At 45.8% G+C, this 22,478-nt stretch overlaps 2 protein-coding genes across 7 annotated transcripts; one reads left to right on the plus strand and one right to left on the minus strand.

Annotated features, from left to right (window-relative positions):
- Positions 1-640: 640 nt before the first annotated feature.
- LOC144024070 (recombining binding protein suppressor of hairless-like protein) lies at positions 641-22,411 on the minus strand. Of its 4 annotated transcripts, none has more exons than XM_077530130.1 (14): positions 22,282-22,411; positions 17,992-18,155; positions 8,935-9,024; positions 7,909-7,972; positions 6,853-6,966; positions 6,032-6,102; positions 5,821-5,936; positions 5,310-5,499; positions 5,088-5,225; positions 3,924-4,039; positions 2,602-2,742; positions 2,302-2,460; positions 1,177-1,280; positions 641-1,033 (listed from the first exon to the last, which is right to left on the minus strand). In XM_077530130.1, the coding sequence occupies exons 3-14, from the start codon at positions 8,990-8,992 to the stop codon at positions 673-675; spliced, it is 1,632 nt and encodes a 543-aa protein (XP_077386256.1). In that variant the 5' UTR covers positions 8,993-9,024; positions 17,992-18,155; positions 22,282-22,411; the 3' UTR covers positions 641-672. The 4 variants fall into 4 exon arrangements, with proteins under 4 accessions (XP_077386256.1, XP_077386254.1, XP_077386255.1 ...); XM_077530128.1 differs by having other exon boundaries at positions 8,884-9,024; XM_077530129.1 differs by lacking the exons at positions 17,992-18,155; positions 22,282-22,411 and adding an exon at positions 9,165-9,676 and having other exon boundaries at positions 8,884-9,024.
- matn4 (matrilin 4) lies at positions 7,817-21,467 on the plus strand. 3 transcript variants are annotated; one of them, XM_077530127.1, is made up of 16 exons: positions 7,817-7,937; positions 10,732-10,816; positions 12,400-12,575; positions 13,432-13,590; positions 13,657-13,888; positions 14,265-14,387; positions 14,460-14,582; positions 15,254-15,376; positions 16,483-16,605; positions 18,061-18,183; positions 18,270-18,367; positions 18,437-18,568; positions 19,510-19,693; positions 20,392-20,544; positions 20,702-20,806; positions 20,946-21,467. In XM_077530127.1, exons 2-16 carry the CDS (start codon positions 10,744-10,746, stop codon positions 21,002-21,004), a joined length of 1,986 nt encoding a protein of 661 aa, XP_077386253.1. In that variant the 5' UTR covers positions 7,817-7,937; positions 10,732-10,743; the 3' UTR covers positions 21,005-21,467. The 3 variants fall into 3 exon arrangements, with proteins under 3 accessions (XP_077386253.1, XP_077386251.1, XP_077386252.1); XM_077530125.1 differs by having other exon boundaries at positions 14,265-14,582; XM_077530126.1 differs by lacking the exon at positions 7,817-7,937 and adding an exon at positions 9,409-9,602 and having other exon boundaries at positions 14,265-14,582.
- Positions 22,412-22,478: the final 67 nt, after the last annotated feature.

Raw genomic sequence — 22,478 nt, forward strand, 5'->3', positions numbered from 1 at the left:
GCACGTTTGGGTTCTAAATTGGGGTTTAAAATACATTAAAATGAGGGTTTGAAACCAGGATTAAGGTTTGACGTGAAGGAATTTGAGACTTTGGGAAATCGTCATGTCGTCAGTGTGACGTCATCGTGTGTGGCACGTTGTCCTTCTTCTGCATCCAAATAAGTACAAACGCTCGTTTGGAAAAAGAAGAAAGAAACTCACATGCACACGTTGGTAATTTGTTGCCATTTGTAGTTTTTATTTGTGCCACGTTCGACTGGAGGAGGGATTTAAATAAAAGGTTGGATTTATGCTGCATTCGGGAACGGTCGGAAATATCCGAGTTGTTTTTACCCAGTTCCGTCCTGAAAGCGTTTGAGGCCAAAATAAACAACCAATATGGCGGATATTGTAATAATGAAATGAAATGTAAAAAATCTGCTGACAAACAAAATCCAGGTGTTAAATGATTGTCCTGACTAAAATGTTGACAAATAAAATGGTTATGTTTTCTTGCACTAAAATAAAGACTAAAATGTTACATTTATGGTCGACTAAATGAAAACTGGACGAGGTTGACTAACTATAATAAAAACTAAAACGCGTGTTTGAAAGTGGACTAAAAAAAAAGTACGATGAAATTTCAAAATGGCGGATCAAATGAACATGAGTCTATTTTATTGATTTTTTTGTTCACGTCTGCACGAAGAGGTGGAAGTTGCTTCTGGTGAACTCGTGGTGGATGCTGTCCAGCAGGGCGTCGTCGTGGCGCGCCGCCAAAGGCGCCGTCCCGCCGCCGCCGCGGTGGGCGTGGCCGCCGGCGAGGGCGCCGCCCGCGAGTGCGCCGCCCGCCGCCGGCGAGTGCGGCCGGCGCGGCCTCACCGGCTCCGGCGTGTACGTGAAGCTGAAGGCCGTGCGGTAAACGACGCCGTCGCACGGGCGCCGCAGGGAGACCGGCACCGTCACTGCGCCGCCGCCGCCGCCGTCGTCGTCACCGCAAGCGCGCCGCAACGCGCACACTTCCGGAACGGCGCACAGCAGGCACTTGCTGGACCTACCAAAAAAAAAAAAACACTTTGTCAACAAGGTTGTTTTAGTCAACGAAAAGTAGCGAAAAAACTCCAATTGCAATCAATTTTGTCAATTTCGATACGTTTTTGTGTTGATTGTAATCATTTGAAGTGTGAAAAGTGGTACTTGAAGACGGTGTGGAGCTCCGCGCGTCCGAAGCAGACTTTGAGGTGAGGCCCCAAGTTTTCTCCGTGCACTTCCAACGTGGCCGCCTGACCGCCGCCGCTCACCTTTCGCACATTCAAAGCAAGGAAATTAGCAATCGATCAATCAATGAACCAACGGGCGGACGGACGGACGGACGGACTTCCTGCAATTGAACTCGTCAACACGAACAAATGATTGGACATTTATTGAGTGAATGAATAATGTGATATATTGAAAATGAATGAGTGAACCCTAACTAACCCTGTTGTACTGATTTGATTAATGAATGAATGTGAAGGGTAGAATGTTGAAGATGTTTTGACATGAATGAATGAATGAATGATCTTGCAATGACATGTCCCGAGGGAATGAATGAATGAATGAATGAATGAATGTGAAGGGTTGCATGTTGAAGAGGTTTTGACATGAATGAATCAATGAAGGAATATCTTGCAATGACATGTCCTGAGTGAGTGAATGAATGAATGTGAAGGGTTGAATGTTGAAGATGTTTTGACATGAATGAATGTATTAATTAATGCATATATTGCAATGCAATGACATGTCCTGAGTGAATGAATGAATGTGAAGGGTTGAATGTTGATGTTTTGACATGAATGAATGCATGAATGCATATGTTGCAGTGACTTGTACTGAATGAATGAATGTAAAGAAGGGTTGAACGTTGAAGATGTTTTGACATGAATGAATGAATGAATATCTTGCAATGACATGTCCCGAGGGAATGAATGAATGAATGAATGAATGTGAAGGGTTGCATGTTGAAGAGGTTTTGACATGAATGAATTAATGAAGGAATATCTTGCAATGACATGCCCTGAGTGAGTGAATGAATGAATGTGAAGGGTTGAATGTTGAAGATGTTTTGACATGAATGAATGCATGAATGCATATCTTCCAATAACATGTCCTGAATGAATGAATGAATGAATGAATAAATGAGAAGGGTTGAATATTGAAGATGTTTTGACATGAATGAATGTCGCAATGTCCTGAGTGAACAAATGAAGGCGGCATTCTGACACATTTCGCTTGAATGAAGATGACGGTGTGACTTTTGAATGAGCGAGTGAGGGAACTGACCTCCAGGCCGGTGACGTCGGGGAAGGGCGTGACGGGCGTGCGGACGCGGGCGGCGTCTGCCTGCCGGAAGCCGAATTCCGCCACTTCCACGCCGATGACGGTCCAGCACGAGCCGTCGTTGAGGGGCACTGGGCCCGCCTCCCTGCCGCTGGGCGTGGCCTGCCGAGGGAGGGAGGGAGGAGCGTGACCGCTTTCACTATCGTTCCTCGTTTGGAAGCACGACAACCGACCGCAGGACTCAAACCATCGCTCAGGTCCAAAATCGAACAAATGGAAATGGGAAAATGTGGGCGGGTCTACCTGGTGCAGCACGACGGCGTCGTTGGCGACGGCCAGGAAGGCCGGCGGCGCGTCTCGCATCTCCAGGGCGCATTTGTGCAGCTGCGACACGGGCTCGTCCACCGACAGGACCGCATGCTGCTTGGTCACCTTGCGGATCACCTTCACACAAAAGTTGGGTCATTTCATTTTTTCCACAGGTACAATTTTTTTTTTTACACATAATTTGTTTTTTACATACAGGTACCTTTTTTCATGTACATTTTTTTTACAGGTACAATTTTTGACAGGTACACATTAATTAATTAATATTAATTCTATTATTATTTTTTATTTATTTTTGATTGTTATTTATTACTTTATTTTATTTATTTATTTTATTATTTATAAATGTTTTTTTATTTTATATTATTAATTAATATTATTTATTTTGTAGTTATTAAAATGACTAATTGTGTGATTTGAGTGTTTTTGACACTTTATTGACATAGCACGGTGCTTGTCACTGATTTCAATGATTATTTATGGTTTCAATCAGGTCATGTTTAATAAAACATACATGACACATGATGATTCATGTAACTGTATTAGATATTCATATTTTGACTAATGCACCAAGTAAGAGAAACAAGTTTCGACTGTTTTGCAGCATTGCTGCTTGTGTGAATGTCTTCCATATCAAATTGGTACTGCATGAAATCCTTAACTGAATCGAAAATCAAAGTGAATGTGAATCGAATCGAACCCTTCTGAATCAAATCGATTTTGGAAATCTTAATATCCAGCCCTAATAAAAGCATAAATCATCTACTAAAAATCAGTCACGAGGTGCAATTCGTTTCATCCCCTAATCAATATCGCCGCATTTTTATCGAGCACGACTATAACATTTACGGTCATTGGTTAGCTGGAACAAATTAATTTCCTTCTCATTCATTCCAATGGGTAAAGATGCTTTGACGTAAGAGCGTCTTGAGATAAGAGGCAGGCCACGAGGCCAATTCAATTCACGTGCGCGCGCACTTGCGGTGGAAACGCTGACCCGACGCTTTCGACTCCGGAAAAAAGGCAGCTGAGGCGCATTTTCGGTGTTGTCGTAGCAACCCGATGCTCGCGCACTCGCGTGTGCGTTTTTGGTTTCCGCTCGCCTGCTGGGACGGACGTCTGGCTTGGCGGGCGCAAAAGCAACGTTGCCAAGTTGAAAATAGATGAAAACAAAATGGCAGGCTCACTCAAGTGTTTGAACACAAACAAACAAAAAGACGACTCTGATAAACAAAGTCTGGACGTGGCATCACCATGGCGATAACATAGCGTGACAGATGTGTGCGTGTGTGCGTTACCATGGGGGGCAGCGCGAGTCCAGACTCGGTGCACACAAGTTGGACCACAGAACCGTAACAGACGAATCCTTCGCTCAGCACAAAGTCGCCTCCACGCTCGGCGCGCCGATCCTCCACTACAAACACACACAAGCTCACGCACACACAGCCGGCACACGCACGTTGGCGTGCAAGCGGAGCACGTTGGCGAAGGACGGGCGAGCTCGGCGAGGAGTCGCCGGGTGGTCCCAGGTGGGCTAAACTAACACGGGCCACGTTGGAAACACGCGAAGGCGGTCGGTGACTTCGTCACGTCTTCCTCACTTTCTTCCCTTACGTTCGTTTTGGGTTTTTTTTCATTTCCATTTCCTTCTTTCGTCTCTCCCTCACTCCGACCTCCCCGTTTCGCTAATATCGCCAATGTCGCTAACATCAGCAACCTCGCTAATGGGCTAAATGTGTCTAACTTGGCTAATGTTGCTAAGTGTCGCTAACCCAGCAGCAATTATTGCTAAGTTTGTTGACGTCGACTAAAATGTCCGACTTTTTTAGCGCCGCGACACATCGTGGACACCGCAAAGGTCGCTAACCTATTTGACGTTGCTAACATTGTGGACATTACTGACCAATATGACTAATGTTGCTAATATCAGTTTTGTTGCTAGCGTGTCGCTAACCCAGTAGCAATTGCTGCTAAGTTTGTTGACATCGACTAAAATGTCCAACATTGTTAGCGCCGCTACACGTCGCGGACACCGCAAAGGTCGCTAACCTATTTGACGCTGCTAGCATTGTGGACATTGTTGACCAATATGACTAATGTTGCTAATATCAGTTTTGTTGCTAGCGTGTTGCTAATCCAGTAGCAATTGTTGCTAAGTTTGTTGACATCGACTGAAATGCCCAAAGTTGTTAGCGCCGCTACACGTTGCCGACACCGCAAAGGTCGCTAACCTATTTGACGCTGCTAACATTGTGGTTAAAGTTGCTAATGTGGCTAAGGATGCAAATGTGGCTAAAGTTGCTAATGTGGCTAAGGATGCTAATGTGGCTAAAGATGCAAATGTGGCTAAGGATGCTAATGTAGCTAAGGATGCCAATGTGGCTAAAGTTACTAATGTGGCTAAGATGCTAATGTGGCTAAAGTTGCTAATGTGGCTAAGGATACTAATGAGTCTAACGCACCGAGCGTTATGGTGAAGGCGGTCCACTGCCGGGCGCTGGCAACGAAGGCCCCGCCCTCCACGGCCAGGTAGCGCGTGCTCACTGTCTGAGAGCGGAGGCGGTTGAACAAGGCGACGCGGGAACATGCTGAGATACACACTAAAACACACCCACGCATGAAAACAACATGTGACAAAATGAGCACGCACGAACAGGAAGTGGAATGTGGCGCGTCGTACTGACGGTCTGCGTTCTTCATGGTTTGACGCTTCTGCGACGGTTTGGAGATCACTTTGATCAGGCGGCTGTGGAAGGAGCCCACTTCCTGTCTGCCGGAGCTCACTTCCAGGAAGAGCCTCAGAAGCAGACGGAAGTGCTTCCTTTTGTCCTGGTCCGAGATGAACAAAGACTTGGCGCATGCCGACATCCCCGTCTGTCGCGTGACACAAACAACAACGCTTAGCAATTAGCAGGCATCGCTAACTGAGCTAGCGATGCTAGCATCACCAATCTCTAAACATGATTGGTTGCTAACATGGCTAGTATTGCATATGACACATGAATGGACATGAAGACATGAATAGACAATGGACACATGAACAGACACAAACACACGAATGACATGATGAACATAACGACACATGAAGACATGAATGGACAATGGACACTTGAACAGACAAACACATGAATGACATGATGAACATAAGGACACATGAATGGACATGAAGACATGAATGGACAGGAAGCGTTTGACCGTGTTGGGAAGCGTTTCAAAGTTGAGCTTGTGGGCGTCGCCGTGCGTCAGCGCGGCGCTGTCCACGCACATGTAGCCACGCACGCCGCCCTCGCCGCCGCCAGCGCACACGCCCGCTGCACGACGACACGGGAAGTCAGACGCGCGGCGGCCATGACGGGGCCGGACAAAGCAAAACTATAACTAACCAAGCAACAAACGCGCGTTTCACCTTTTCGGAGGTCCTGCATCAGCTTCCAAATGTCGGCGCCGACGTAAACGCACGGAGGAGGACAGAAGAACCTGAAGACGACACATCCACATGCATCAATGGACCGGATGAACGCATGAATAGATGTCGCGCTCACACGGCAAAACGACAAACCAGATGAGAACGAGGAAACGTGACGCGGCAAAAACAAACGCTTCAAAAGTACGCATGAACACATGAACAGGCATAACGGGACATGATGAACACATGAATGAACATAAGTGGCACATGAATGGACACTGAACAGTACGATGTATTGGCGTGATGGATGCATGAATGGAGATGGAGATAATGAACACATGAAGGGGCATGGTAAACATACATGGACATGAACACATGAACTGACAATGAACGCGAGTTGACACGAATGGCCTATGAATGGTGATAATAAACACATGAATGGGCACGGTAAACATAAATGGAAAATAATTGGCACATGAATGGACACATTAATGTATTGGCATGATGAGCACATGAACTGACATAATGAACACACAAAGACATGATTGGGCTCTGAATGGGGATAATGAACACATGAATGGACGTGACTGGCACATGCATTTACATAATGAACACATTAATAGACATAATTGGCACATGAATTGATATAATGAACACATGAATAGATGTGAATTTGCCACATAAACACATGAAGGGAGATAATGAACACATGAATGGTCATGGAATGGTCCATTGACAAAAACATCGGGCGATGGATAGAAGTCATGCACATCATGAATGCCAAGATGAAGACATGAACAGGCGTGTGCATGCGCGTTCACCTCTTCTCGTTGCCGTAAGACTTCTGAGCGACTTTGGCGTGCAATATGACCACGCTCTGGTCGTTGAGCGCTCCGTCCCGCCGCGCAAATGAGTGGCGGGCCGTCTCGCCTCGTCTGATTGGACGAAAACGGTGGTCACTCACACGCATGAATGGATAGATGACAGACAGACGGACAGACAGATGGATAGATGGAGAAATAGCTAGCTAGCTGGATAGCTAGCTAGCTCGGTGGATATATGGATGATAGCTAGATGGATAGATAGATGAGAGTTGGAGAAATAGCTGTATAGCTAAGTATATCATTTGTGAACAGATGTGGAAGCAGCCTGAGGTCAGAGGTCGGCGACACGTGGCGATGTATTCCCTGCACTGCAAACTCAGCCAAGCGTGTCTTTCTTTTTTTTTTTCGGTGACACACCGGGAGCCCAAACAAGAAAGTTTTGTCAACTTAGTTTGGGTGGGCGTCCACTCGAGACCCTGAGAACATTCCCGCGCTCACGCACGCACGCACGCGCGACCTTTCGCATTCTTGACGGGAGCAGAGGCCCGCTGCGACGCCGGACGCGCTCGCAGTCACTCGGGTGCGAGAACTCATCCAATTAGCCCGTCCCCTCGTCAAGGGTGAAAGGTCAACTATTTCCCATGTGGGACACTCAACAAAGAAAGTCGATGGCGGCGCCGAGGACGGCCCAGGAAAGATTTCGCCGACGTCGCCGATATCGCTCGCAAATTTCAAACTTCAAAAGCGGGTCAGACTTGACAAACGTTGATTTTTGTGAATCTCGTCCTCGCTTCAATCCACTTTTTTGTTTTTGTTGCTCTCATGTTGCCAAATGTGGAGAAAAGCTTGCAAGCAAAACGTCAGCTTTTTTTTTTGGGGGGGGGGGGGGGGCGGGGCTTGTGAGCGCGCAGAGGGCGGGCTGCTCTTATAAGGGCGCGCACCCAAACATCCGCCGCCACATTCCTGCCCGGCGCAGCACGCTCGGATCCGGATCGAGCTCGTGTGCGTGCGCGCGTGTGTGAAACAGGACCTTTTTTTTTTTCCGCATCTCACCTGTCCCAGTCCACGTGTCCGTCCAGCAGGTGAGTGAGCGGCGCGGCTTGGAAGCGGGAAACTTCTGGAAGACATTTAGGAAAGGGAAAAATGTTTGCATGTGATGCACTTTGATGATTTCTCGCATCTCTGAATTCAGTTTTCGGAACACACGCACGCGCAAAAAAAAAATAAAAAAATGTCATGATGAAAGACACATTTTTTCGTGGTCAGCGTTTGGAAAACGGAACTTGTGACCAAGGTTGATCAATTATCAAATTAATTGACAACTATTAAAAAAAATGTGTACAGTATATATACATATATATGGGGGTGTCAGGCAATTACAATTTTTAATCGTAATTAATCGCATGACTTCAATAGTTTCAAGACGATTCATTGCAAATTTTATATCTGTTCTAAATGTGCAATACAATGTTTTTAACATAAAAGTGGAAAAAAACTAATATAAATTTGCCTGCATCTATTAGTCATTGATAGTCATTCTAAAATTGTTTTATAATGAAAAATGTGTACTGTATGGTTAAAAAAAAAAAAACGAGTGTGATATTGATTTGTGTTGAGGTTATTTGTCCTGCCACTAGATGGCATAATTGCATTTGTAAGACATTGGTGGGGTTTTTTTCCCCTTCGTTTCATATTAAGAGCAATCTCATCTTTAACACGAGCTTGTGAAATTTTGCACATTTTTAAAATTGTAAAATTCACCTTGACCCCAATCTCCACAAATACACTTGATTATTAAATTGATTTAATTCAATTTATTGACTGGTAAAGTTGGATGTGGGCGTGTGTGCTGCGTTGCAACTGGAATTCCAGTGCAGACTTTCCAAGTAATTAATTGCATGCAGCGAGACGGTCATGAAAATGTGCCGCAAGACGGTCGCGAAGATGCAGCGTGCGACGGCGAGCGAGCGAGAAAGAGACGTTCCGTGAGACGGTCGCAAAAACGTGCCGCGAGACGGTCGCGAAGACCTTTTGTCGAGCTGGCGCGCGAGCACACGGCGAGGCGACACGTGAGCCGACCTTGGCGTCCGTCGTCCATGGCGTCCGCCAGCTGGTCCATCATGGCCGCCACGTCCATTTGACGGCTCCCAACCTGTTCCTGGCCACCGACTGGAAGAAGAGGCAGAAGGTTCTGAAGGTCCGTCAAGACCTTCTCTGTCGTCTCGCTTGCGCCATCGTTGTTCATTAACTTGCTACTGCGTGTGTGTGTACAGGTGTGTACAGGTGCGTGTGTGTGTGTGCAAACATACAGCAGATGGTCAGCTGTCACGGTCTCACGCCGGTCAAACAAAACCACTGTAAGAACCTTTCCAAGTATTCCGTGAGGCCGGTTGAAGAATGTTAGCATAGCATCAACATTATACGCTAGCATTTGTGCGGCCTTCTGTTAGCGTTCGAACGAGGGGCCGTCCGGCCCCAGAGGTGGGCAGGTTTCCGTGGCGACGGCTGGTCCGGGGGGTTGGGGGGCTTTTCAGCGGGTGAACGCAAAAAGGTTGATTGTTTGCGTGCGGATGTCAGGCAGACGCCCGGCCAAGCGGACTCGTGCCAACGTCAACAAACGGCGCTTGACCTCTGACCCCTTGCTGAGAACACAACGTCCTCTTTTCGGAGCGAAGGATTTTTTTTAGACAGTTGCCTGCAATAGCTGACTCAAGGGCTGAAACGATGAATCGAAAACTCCCCAATAGGTATTTTTTTTAATATCGTGGACTATGTATTTGACATCAGGATTGACACGATGAATCGGATCCTTTGATAATCGTGCCCAAATCAACCAATACGGCGAGTCGTCCCCAACGCAGTGCGAGCGAATCCCACCGCAGTCGCTGACTTTCCAGCCTGAAAGATCGTCTTTGATGATAAATCAATGTGCGAGTGTGCTCAGCAGGACGCTAGCGCGTTGGCGTGTGGCGGGGGCCAGACAGGAAGGGCTTATTGAGGGGAGGGGCTCTTTCTAAGGTCTCTTTGTGCTCCCCATACACACGTGAGCTCACATGCGGTGTGTGTTTCATCGCTTTAGTCGTCATTTAAAAGTGGCAGCAGAACAAATGTCGACAGTTCCTGGTTTGCTCCGTAAGATCAGTCAGAAAATCGGCAAAAAGGTTTTGCAGAATTGTTCGGGTTCTGTGTTTGGTTAATCGATGAATTGCGGAGATATCGTTTTAATTTAAAATTGTGCAATCCAATTTCTGTCATCCTCCATGAAAGTGGAACAATCATCTTCGGTTTGACCAAAATCAAACCGTTGCTTCGACAGTTCTTTGGAAAACGATCAACACTTTTGCCGATTTTCCTCATGTTGCACACCAAACCAGTAACTGATTCATAATTTATTTATCTTTGTTGATTTGAACTCATGTCCTGTTTTTGAAAAAAAGGGATGGTTTTGGATTTTTCTTTAAAAAAAAAAAATCGGGCTTGATCAATTAATTGACAGAAATCATCGGTGGTTGCACGAGGATGTCATCTGTTCATCTTTTGGTGCACTTTTTTTTTTGCGCGAGTGCGTGCCGGCGGCCCGCTTGGAACAGAAGCAGAACTTCAGCTGCGGCGCCGACGGGGCCAGCAGGAAGTACGAGTTGGCGGGCAGGAAGTGTGAGCAGACATGAGTGGAGAAGCAGACGAGCGGACGGACAAGCGTCCTTTGTCGATTGGGACCGGCCGGCTGAAAATGACCTCAATTTTTATTTTTATTTTTTTTTGTCTAAACGCATTTTCAGCACTGTTCCACTTGCTCCTTTTGTCCGAGGAAGGGTGTCCCAATACTTTTGCACATCACTCCAATGACATTTTTTTTTTTTTTTTTTTATGTTGCAGTCGGCTGTCACCATGACGACCAGACGTTTGTGCGCAGGCGTCGCCTGGCTGCTGCTCAACATGGCCGCTGCCCGGCCACAAGCAGGTCAGGAGGACACGTTATTTATTACCTTTCAAAATGTGACGGACGCCATGACACATTACAACGCTCACAAATATAAATATATTAATCCATCCGCTAGTGATCCACGTGAGAGAGAGAGAAAAAAAAAAATCAGACACGGAAGTATTTGTAGCCTGTGGGGATCGTTTCAGCGTCCATTTGAACGTCGGCACATCACATTCCTCCGCCATGAAGTCACTTCCTGTTTGTGTGGGGGGGGGTCTCACATGAGCCACCAGGGGGCGTCCACACTTAACAATGTGATCCCCTTATGTCGGCGACAACAGGATGATATCATCTGGATTTGTGGACGTGGAGAAGGCATTCGACAGTGTCCCCTGTGGAGTCCTGTGGGGGGTGCTCCGGAAGTACGGGGCACTGAGCCCCCTCATACGGGCTGTTCGGTCCCTGTACAACTGTGGTCAGACTTTAGTCCACATTGCTGGCAGTAAATCGGCTTTTGTTTCCAGTGAGGGTTGGACTGGATCCTGTTCATAATTTTTACGGACAGAATTTCTAGACGCAACCGAAGCGTTGAAGGGGTCCGGTTTGGTGGCCTCAACGTCGCGTCTCCGCTTTTTGCGGACGATGTGTTGCTGTTGGCTACTTCAAGCGGTGATCTCTAAACTCTCACTGGACCGATTTTCAGCCGAGTGTGAAGCTGCCGGGATGAAAATCAGCACCTCCAAATGCGAGACCATGGTCCTCAGTCGGAAAAGGGTGGAGTGCCATCTTCGGGTCAGGGATGAAATCCTGTCCCAAGTGGAGGAGTTCAAGTATCTTGGGGTCTTGTTCACGAGTGAGGGCAGGATGGAGCGCGAGATCGAATGGCGGATCGGTGCAGCGTCCGCAGTGATGCGGATTCTGTATCGGTCCGTCGTGGTGAAGAAGGAGCTGAGTCGAAGGACAAAGCTCTCGATTTACCGGTCGATCTACGTTCCGACCCTCACTTAAGGTCACGATCTGTGGGTCGTGACCAATAGAACGAGATCCCGGATACAAGAACCCAAATGAGTTTCCTCCGCAGGGTGTCCGGGCGCTCCCTTAGAGATAGGGCGAGAAGCTCGGTCATCCAGGAGGGACTCAAGAGTCGAGTCGCTAGTCTTTCGCGTGGAGAGCAGCCAGTTGAGGTGGCTCGGGCATCTGGTTTGGATGCCTCCTGCACGCCTCCCTGGGGAGGTGTTCCGTGCATGTCCCAGGATACGACCCAGGACACGCTGGAGAGACTATGTCTCTCGGCTGGCCAGGGAACGCCTTGGGATCCCAACCAGCTCGGTTGAAGTGACTGGGGAGAGGGAAGTCTGAGCTTCCCTGATAAATCTGCTTACCCTGCGACCTGACCCCAAAATTAAGCGGTAGATGATGAATGGATGGATGGATCATCTGGATATTTTAACCACAATAATTTGATGGCGATAGAAAGAAAACTTCCTTTTTGTCTGGCAATAACAACAGCGTGCCACGTGTGAACGCCGCCGCCCCCGCATAAAAACGGTGGTCCAAGCCTCCATTCCGCGGCAAACCAAACGGGACAATTTATTTTTGCCCTTGTGTCTTGTCTGCAGGTTCTGAGCACAAGTGCAAGTCGGGGCCGGTGGACCTGGTCTTCCTGATCGACAGCTCGCGCAGCGTCCGACCGCACGAGTTCGAGAGCATGCGCAAGTTCATGATCGACATCCTGGACACGCTGGATGTCGGGCTCAACGCCACCCGAGTGGGTGTGGTCCAGTACTCCAGTCAGGTAGGCAAATGACATTTCAAGTCATTTCTCCATTTCTATACAGTGGAACTTTGGGTCAGGAATTTTTGTTTCGCGACCCCGCTCCGCTCTCAAGACAGAAACGTTTGCAAAACCTACAAATATTTCCCATTGAAAGGATTAGAAATAAATAGTGTGTTGTTGACCTGACTTGGATTGTTGTGTGGTTCCCACGGGACTGAAACTGGCCCGTCAAGATATAATCCGGCAAGGAAGGTCTAACGTCGAGCGAGAAATGGGCGGATTCCGGCAGAAACAAGTACAAGTCTCTAAGGCCACTCCAAGTCAAGTCCAGGTCTTTAGGTTCCAGGTCCAGGTCCCAAACCATGAGTCCAAGTGAAGTCCAAGTCCTTAGATTACAATTCCATGTCAAGTCTCAAGACCAAGTCTTTAGGATCCAAGTCCATGTCAAGTCTCCAATCTTTGATCCGCAAGTCCAAGTTAAGTCCAGGTCTTTAGGTTCCAGGTCCAGTCTCATGTCCCAGATCATGATTTAAAGTCCAAGTCAACTCCCAGACCATGAGTCCAAGTCAAGTCCAAGTCTTTAGGTTCCAGATCCAGGTCAAGTCTCATGTCCCAGATCATGATTCAAAGTCCAAGTCTTTAGATTCCAATCACATGTCAAGTCTCAACTCCAAGTCTTTCGGTTCCAAATCCATGTCAAGTCTCCAATCTTTGATCCGCAAGTCCAAGTCAAGTCCAAGTCTTTAGGTACCAGGTCCTGTCCAATGCTGCCAACTTAGATACCTTTTGAACTGTAAAGAATACAAATAAATGAAAACGGCCAAGAGTCTGAACGCTTCCACAAGATCGAGAACATCTTCCCGGTCTTTTCCAGGTCCGCAGCGAGTTCTCGTTGAACGCTTACGGCGCCGTGTCCAGCATGGTGGATGCCATCCGGCGCATCGTCCCGCTGGCGCAGGGCACCATGACGGGGCTGGCCATCCGCTACATCATCAACAACGCCTTCAGCCAACAGCAAGGCGACAGGCCGCAGGTAAGGCGGGCACATTCAGGCGGGCGCTTGGCCGCCTCTTTGATCACGGTCCCTCCCGTCCGGCAGGTGCCCAACGTGGCGCTGATCGTGACGGACGGCCGACCTCAGGACCGCGTGGCGGAGGTGGCGGCCGAGGCTCGCCACGGCGGCATCGAGATCTTCGCCGTGGGCGTGGCCAGGGCCGACATGGCGTCCCTCAGGGCCATGGCGTCCCAGCCCTTCGAGGACCACGTCTTCCTGGTGGAGACCTTTGACCTCATACACCAGTTCGGACTTCACTTCCAGGATAAACTCTGCGGTGAGACGTCTGCGCCCGTCAAAGACCCGCCGGCTGCACGCCGTACCAGAATATCCAACAAGGCAATCACTTTAGAAAGTGGCAAATTTGCCACTTTGGAAACTCGCGAAATAACGATTTTTTTTTTTTATCCCCGCAAATTTGCCACTTAGGAAGTCGCAAATTTGTCACTTTCTATAGTTGCAAATTTACTATTTTTTTTCTGGCAAATTTGCCACTTTAGAAAGTCACAAATTTTCAACTTTCTACACTGGCAAATTCACAAGTTTTTTCTCACAAATTTGCCACTTTAGAAAGTGGCAACTGTTGTGATAAGATGACAAGTTGGCATGTTTTCAATTGCAATTTCAAAGTGATGTGTGTGCGTACGCGGCAGCCATCGACCTGTGCGCCGAAGGCAAACACGACTGCGAGCAGGTGTGCGTCAGCTCGCCTGGCGCCTTCACGTGCGACTGCCGGCCGGGCTTCGCGCTCAACCCCGACAACAAGACGTGCGCTCGTACGTACGCCTTCCGCTTCCTTTCCCGCAGCTGTACCAATACTTTTGAAATCTTGCATTTGTGTCGCTCAGTGTTGGACTTTTGTTCCTCGGGTAACCACACGTGCCAGCACGAGTGCGTGAGCGCGCTCGACGGATTCCAGTGCCGCTGCAAAGACGGATACCGGCTGATGGACGATGGCGCTGCCTGCCGGGGTGAAACATTTTTCACGTTTTCGACACATTGGAACTTGTGGCTTTGACAGCAGAGATGGGGAAAACCAGGTCCAGAAAGTGAAAACCCTGCCAGAGTTTGGCTTTAGCCACAGATGCTAGCTAGCTAGCTAGCTCCCTAGCACGTTAAACGAGGACCATGGGAGCTAGCTAGGGAGCTAGCTAACTAGCACCTGTAGCTAAAGTCGAACCGTGGCAGGGTTTTCACTTTAAAACCCTGCCAGAGTTTGGCTTTAGCCACAGGTGCTAGCTAGCAAGTTAGCTAGCTAGCTCCCTAGCACGTTAAACAAGCACCATGGGAGCTAGCTAACTAGCACCTGTAGCTAAAGCCAAAACGTGGCAGGGTTTTGTTTTTTGTTTTTTTAACTTTAAAACCCTGCCAGAGTTTGGCTTTAGCCACAGGTGCTAGCTAGCTAGCTAGCTAGCTCCCTAGTAGGTTAAACAAGCACCATGGGAGCTAGCTAGCTCCCTAGCAGATTAAACGAGCACCATGAGAGCAAGCGAGGGAGCTAGCTAACTAGCACCTGTAGCTAAAGCTAAAACGTGGCAGGGTTTTCACTTTCTGGACCTGGATTTCTCCATCCCTGTTTGGCGGTTGCCGCTTGCTTCTCAATTGTTTAAGTCAAGTTTTTTTTTGTTTTTGTGTGTTGCAGCCATCGACTTGTGCGCGGAAGACAAACACGATTGCGCGCAGATCTGCGTCAGCTCGCCCGGCGCCTTCACGTGCAACTGCTGGCCGGGCTTCGCTCTCAACCACGACAACAAGACGTGCACGCGTACGTGCGCACACAGAAGTTTGTGTTTGTATCATCAATGTCGACATAATGCCTTTCCCCAACCTCAACCATAACCCAATTCAAAGCTAAAGTCTTGACCCTCAAAAAGAGGTCTGAACTTGTGGGGACTACCAAAAATATCCACACAATTTCAAGTTCGGTCCCCACAAAAGGTGGTTAAACCTGGGGAAAAAAAAAAAAAAAACACGCATATGGGCCCCAATTTTGTTCGCAGTTCGTCGGAGCCTGCTAGCTTGATGCTAACATGAATGGAAAATGCTCTTGACGTCGTGCTGTCACTATCAAATATTTTTAGAATAGATTAATTATTGATTAATCGACTAATCGGATTTATCTTAATGTTGCAATAAAGTGTATTACAAAAGCATTTTTTTTTACCCCTTACTACTGTTCATTAACCAGGGGTTGGTACTCATACTTTGTATTTATAATGGTGATAATTTTTTTTTTTTTTTAAAACAGGGGTTTGATGTTGTAGCTACTATGCTAGCGGTTCTGTCATTGTTTTCTAAAGTAAAAACATATATTTGCTAATGTCATATTTTGCTTTAACAGACAATCAGTCTTCATTGATGAAGGACAACGGAAAATCAGTGAACAATTATTGTTAATATGCTGAAATCAGAAGATTTTGACAATTAAAAAAAAAAAAGAAAAAAAAAAGGCTCTAAACGCTTGTTAAAATAGTTGTCTATTTATTTGATAGTCGATTATTCGATTAATTTTGACAGCTCAATCTTGACGCGAACGGTCAACACTTAAGATCAATAAATTTGTAAATTTATATAGCAAGAAAAAACATGAAAATGTCACAATCCTGGCAGAAATTCTTTTCCCTCTGCACTGTCGAAGTCTCATTCTTCTTAGTTTGTTTCTGCGCAAGTGCATGATACTGCCTCCTGGTGGCCGAGGCGGACAAAACATAAGCTTGAAACAACAGATTTGTTTACATTCGATTCAATTATTACATGCTTGTTAGATGGGCTTGTTTCGAGTGAACAAAAGCAAACAAAAAATACTTATTGTGGCTGGCCCAATCGGTGCAATGATTCATCGATTAATCGACATGTGTGTATGTCTGTCAGCCATCGACTTGTGCGCCGAAGGCAAACACAACTGCGAGCAGACGTGCGTGAGCTCGCCGGGCGCCTTCACGTGCGACTGCCAGCCGGGCTACGCGCTCAACCACGACAAGAAGACGTGCACGCGTACGTACGACTTTTTTTTTTGCAAACACGTCGATTTGTACACTTTTGAGTTGAAAATGTCCTCTTGGGCACATCTATTTATTTATTTATTCATGCATTTATGAACAGCAATGTTGTTTATTTTGTATTGACTCACAAGGGTATACAAACAAATAAATACAAAAATACCATCATGGCAAATCTACACGCTAATAAAACCAACTTTAAAACATTTGATGATATCGAACACAAAACATTTGATCCAGACAACTTTTTTTATTTTTTTTTTGTAGCAACAATCATGACCTTGTTTGCGAGCACTATACGAACGAGAACGGATGTAACAATGACGGCAATATGGTGATATTAAAATGGCCACGATATATCGTCTTCGTCGTGTCACGATATTAAAAGCAGCATATGTGTTCCAAAAAGTCAGGTCGATTTCCATTTGTGCAGTGGATTTGAAACAGAAGGGCCAAAACATGCCTTGTGAAAATTAAACTATTTAAAAAAATAAATAAAAATAGCCACCAGATGTTGCTTGAACTGCACAAATGGAAATCAACCCGACTTTCTTAACGGATGCGCTCTTTTAATATCGTGAGTCGTGACATGACGTCGACGATATATTGTGGCAGTTTTAACATCGCAATATCACCATATTGCTGTTATCGTTACAACCCTAATAGATATAGAAGGATATGAACTGTTTACGATGAGTAGGAAGAACAGGAAAGGAGGCGGAGTCTCAATTTATGTGGCGAAAACCCTAAGATGTGGCAAGATTGACGCTTTGACATACACAATTGTTATTTTCATTAGGGCTGCATGATATATATATATATATATATATATATATATATATATATATATATATATATGTATAGCCATAGATATCATTGCGATATTTAAGATGTACATGACATTTTTATTATCTAAAGAAAGAATTATTTTTTTATGCGGCAAAATAATCAAACTCAATGTATTCTTAATTAATTGTAATCACCTCTCGATAATGTTGGATGGCAGTGCACATTTTCGTGAAGTACGCTGTGTTCCAACTATGTTTGGCATTTGCATTATTATTAGGGTTGGAACAGCCATGGAACTCGGGGCGTGGAAAGCAAATAAAAAGAGAGGGTGAGGAGGGGATTTTTTTCAGAGTGCAGTGGTGAATTGTAACGTCTTCTTTCCTTTTTTGTCATGTTTAATAAATGTCAAACCTGACAGTCTGACTGGTCAAATTCAGATAAAAGCATAAAATTCCATATCAAACTTATTGCATGTCTTTGCGATATGCATATTGCATAGGCCAATATCGCTATATCGATAATTTTTCGATATATTGTGCAGCCCTAATTTTCATTGATTTGAATGTTTGATTTCTTGATGCATTTTACTTGCCTTAATTTCTTTTTGGGAGAAACAAGACGATGACGTCAGCTGACATGAGGCGTGCGTGCGTGCGTGCAGAATTGGACCTGTGCAACTGGCTGGATCACGGATGCGAGCACCGCTGCGTGAGCACGCCGGGTTCCTTTTACTGCGCGTGTCCCCACGGGCAACTCCTGCAGGAGGACGGCAAGAGCTGCGGAAGTAAGGAAACGAGACATTGAAAAGACGTTTTTTTGTTTTGTTTTGTTTTTGCAGCGCGCACATCCAATTTGCTCCAATTTTTGCAGCGTGCAAGTCGGCCATCGTCGACCTGGTGCTATTGATCGACGGCTCCAAGAGCGTCCGCCCGCACAACTTCCAGCTGGTCAAGAAGTTCGTCAACGAGGTCCCTTCCTCAACGTCGCCCATCAAAAATGTTGCCTTTCGCTCCCAATTGACGTTTACCCTGCGGCAGGTGGTGGACACGCTGGACGTGTCTGAGTACGGGACCCGGGTGGGCCTGGTCCAGTACTCCAGTCGGGTCAGGACCGAGTTCACGCTGGGCCAGTTCCACAGCGCCGACGACGTCAAAGCTGCCGTCATGAAGGTCCTCAGACCGAATTTGATTGGATACGCAATAAAATCGCTAACACTGAGTCGTGTTAGATCTCAACACTAGAAAAGTGTTTAAATATTTGTCCACACCAATGAGTGTAAATCTGACTTCATTTATAGTGTTTTTTTTTTCCTCCTTACAAGTATTGAGGACCAAAACTGCCAAAATTCAAAAATAAATAAATTACTAAATAAATACAGAAATGACTAAAAGTGAAAATAAAAACGGATCTGAAAAAATATAATTCAAAAATTAAATACAAATGTATTTACATTTTTTGCTGATTTTATTTCCATTTATATTTATATATATATATTTTTTTTATTTAATTTTCAAGTTATATTTTTTTTTAGATCAGTTTTTATTTTCACTTTTAGTCAGTTATTTATTGAGTCATTTATTTTTATTTTATTTTGAATTTTGGTTCCCCATACACAAGGCCCTCAAAGCACTTTTGACAACTGATGACATCACGGCATCAGGAACAACTTGTGCGGTTTGTATGTTGCGCAAGGATACTCTGACATAGTTGCACCGGCCTGGGATCAAACCCACGCTCTCAGGGTCGGGAGACAACCCTTTTACCACTGAGTTTTCTTTGAAAACAAATTGACTACAAAAGGAAAAACTTTGTTTTAAAAATGTTTTATTTTGAAATGCAATAGATTAAATACATAAAGGAAGTATTTGACTCACTTTGAAACAGATCAAGTCGATGAAGAAATGTAGGCTTTTATTTTGACATGAACGTAAACGTCAACTCGACGGAATCCATGGAGACAAGAAATGTTCAATGTGGAAATGGCAAACGCTTTATTTTGACAGCTTGATGGAAAGTGGAGATAAAAAGGGGTTTATTTTGAAGCGAAACGGTTGAGCCAATGGAAAGGCTTTTATTTTTGACACAGGAAGTGTTTTGTGCCTCGGCGCAGATGGCGTACATGGAGAAGGGCACGATGACGGGCCTGGCGCTGCAGCACATGTTGGAGAGGAGCTTCTCGGAGGCGGAAGGCGCCAGACCGCCGGCCCGCGGGATTCCTCGGATCGGCCTGGTCTTCACCGACGGACGCTCGCAGGACGACATCAGCGAGTTCGCCAAGAAGGCCAAACAAGCCGGTCGGAGCCGCCAGCTTCCTCTTTGCAGCTTCTAGTCCACTTCCTGTTTCCTTCTCATCTACTTCCTGCCCCCCCATCTGCTACCTAACTTCTTCCCGTTTGCTCCGAGTCCGCTTCCTGTTTGCTCCTAGTCGGCTTCCTGTTTTCTTTCGAACCTCTTACTATTTTCTGTTAATCCGCTTCCTGTTTTCATTTGAAATTCTTCCTGTTTGCTCTTAATCCACTTCCGGTTTTCTTTCAAACTTCTTCCTGTTTGCTCCTAACCCACTTCCTGTTTTCTTTTGAACTTCTTTCTGTTTGCTCCTAGTCCACTTCCACTTCTTCCTGTTTGATACTAGTCCACTTCCTGTTTTCTTTCAAACTTCTTCCTGTTTGATACTAGTCCACTTCCTGTTTTCTTTTGAACTTTTTCCTGTTTGCTCCTAGTCCGCTTCCTGTTTTTTTCAAACTTCTTCCTGTTTGCTCCGAATCCACTTACTGTTTTCTTTTGAACTTCTTCCTGTTTGTTCCCAGTCCCTTTCCTGTTTTCTTTCAAACTTCATTCTTCCCTTTCAGTTTTTCTTATATTTTCTTCCACTTTTCTCCTCGTTTGCTTCCCATTTTCATTCCGATCCCCCCCCCCCCATTTTCTTCCCCTTCCCCTTTGTGCGTCGCTCCCCGTATCGTGTCAACTTTGTGATGTGGGCTCGCCCCGCCAGGCATCGTGATGTACGCGGTGGGCGTGGGCAAAGCGTTAGAGGAGGAGCTTCGCGAGATCGCCTCGGAGCCTCTGGAGAAGCATTTCTACTACGCCTCTGACTTCAGCGCCATAAGCACCATCGCGCTCAACCTCAAACTCAACGTGTGTCCTGGTACGAGAAATGTTACAAAATATATATATATATATATATATATATATATATATATATATATATATATATATATATATATATATATATATATATATATATATATATATATATATCGAATTTGGCTTTTCCCTGGCTTGATTTGCGTTGACGTCGGCAGAGGAAAGCCAAGGCGAGATCGAGGTGAAGGACCCGTGCGCCTGCGAGAATCTGGTGGAGTTCCAGCAGGCCACCATGAACAACCTGGAGCGCATCACGCAGTCGAATATCCTTTTCGTCAGGCTTTGCATTCTTCCCTTTCACACAGCCTGATAGTAGAACCGCAAAAACAAAACAAACCAAAACAAAACTGTTGATTGGAAGTCCACCACCGAGGTTTTGCTCCTTAACGTCTCAGCGTCCACTGACGGCGATGAGCGCCCAACTGGAGCAGCTGGAGCAGCAACTGCTCAACAGGAAGTGATGCGCAGGAGGCGGGAAGACGCACGAGCCCCGCCCCCCTGTGGCAAGCGAGATGCTGCGGTGGTCAACGGCGGCGGCGGCGACAACACAATGGTGACAAGAATTGAAACAAGAGCAGCAGTGCGAGAAGACGACGACAACAAAGTTGAGAGCAACAAGAAGCGGAAAAAGAACAACAACGAGGCCAGCAACAGCTACGACAACAACAAATCAACAACGTCAATGAGAGCAACAACATGGACCCAAAAACAAGAACTAGTTGTTGTTTTGAATGCTTTCCTTGCGACGCTTTTGACGTTTGTCATGCCGACGACCGCGCGACCATTCTGAACCTCCCAACCCCAACGTGACTTTTTGGGTGACGTTTGCGCGTGAGCGGAGCAAAGAAAGAGAAACTTGTAACTTTTGTATGAAAAACATTTGCATTATTTTCCTTTAAAACCAATAAACCACTTTGGAATATATGTTGGTTCATTATTTGACACTGGAAGGCGGAGCTAATTATGAAGTGCCAAGAAATATGAATATCAAGTTTGTCCCTCACAAATTCATTGTGCTGACGTGACGACTTGCGGGCTTGGCCGCCATCTCGTGGCCACGAGTAGAATTACATCCGGAATGAGCGAGAATGAGATTTACAACAACATACTGCTATGAACTGTACTACTACAACAACAACAAAAAGAAAATTGAATAAATAGAAACATAACTTCATCCAAATTATCAATCCAGAAAAATATTTTGCGAGCTAAAGTTGGTCAATCGGGATTTTGATAATTCCGAGTTTACGTCACAAGTCAAAATGGCGGCCATACTCAATGAAAAGGTCCATGTGTGGTGATAAGAACATAATTCACCCACGGAACGTTGGGACGAAGGAGAAGTTGGATGGGATGAAAGGACAAAAGGATGAAAGGATAAAAGAACAAAATGTTGGTAGGTCTGTGAGCCTCGCGCAGAGTGTGTTGTTGTTGATGATGTCAATAAAACGCCAGTCTTTGGCTCTGGACTTCAACACTCCGCCTCCGACTCCCGTCACTACTCGCTACACGTGTCTCTTTCGGTCATTGTGTAAATAAATATTACGTTTGTCTGGGACAATCGAGGCTCAACTTATTGGTTCTTTGGTTTTTCAACAAACATTTGTATTTTGTCCAACATGTCTTTTACATGTTGAAACATCAATGCCGTCGGAACGAAGAAAAAATTCATTCAATTAGCACACAAAAGAAAGAGGATTCACATGAAAACAATTAAGGAAGCAAATAAAACATTTACCTCATTGGCCTGCACATTGACTCAAAACGAACAAACGTCATGAAGTGAATCTTCTGAACAGAACCAAAACACGTCATCTGGGCAAGTTGAGCTCCTTCTTTCTGTCGTCGTCCGTCAATTAACTGTGTCCCTCCCGTAACAGCTACGTAGGATGGAATCAAAATTCGTTCCCTCTTTCAATAAGGTTTTAACCCCAA

Source organism: Festucalex cinctus, chromosome 8 (assembly GCF_051991245.1).
Source record: "Festucalex cinctus isolate MCC-2025b chromosome 8, RoL_Fcin_1.0, whole genome shotgun sequence".
NCBI lineage: Eukaryota > Metazoa > Chordata > Actinopteri > Syngnathiformes > Syngnathidae > Festucalex > Festucalex cinctus.

Excerpts from the sequence above, each read along its gene's own strand:
- LOC144024070 (XM_077530128.1), bottom strand. The coding sequence starts at position 8,992 with ATGGACGTGGCGGCCATGATGGACCAGCTGGCGGACGCCATGGACGAC. Across the intron at positions 4,040-5,087 it reads CGCCTTCACCATAACGCTCG|TGGAGGATCGGCGCGCCGAG; the intron begins GTGCGTTAGACT and ends GTGTGTTTGTAG. Across the intron at positions 1,034-1,176 it reads GAGCTCCACACCGTCTTCAA|GTCCAGCAAGTGCCTGCTGT; the intron begins GTACCACTTTTC and ends TTTTTTTGGTAG.
- matn4 (XM_077530125.1), top strand. The coding sequence starts at position 10,744 with ATGACGACCAGACGTTTGTGCGCAGGCGTCGCCTGGCTGCTGCTCAAC. Across the intron at positions 14,583-15,253 it reads CGATGGCGCTGCCTGCCGGG|CCATCGACTTGTGCGCGGAA; the intron begins GTGAAACATTTT and ends TGTGTGTTGCAG. Across the intron at positions 18,184-18,269 it reads GGACGGCAAGAGCTGCGGAA|CGTGCAAGTCGGCCATCGTC; the intron begins GTAAGGAAACGA and ends CAATTTTTGCAG.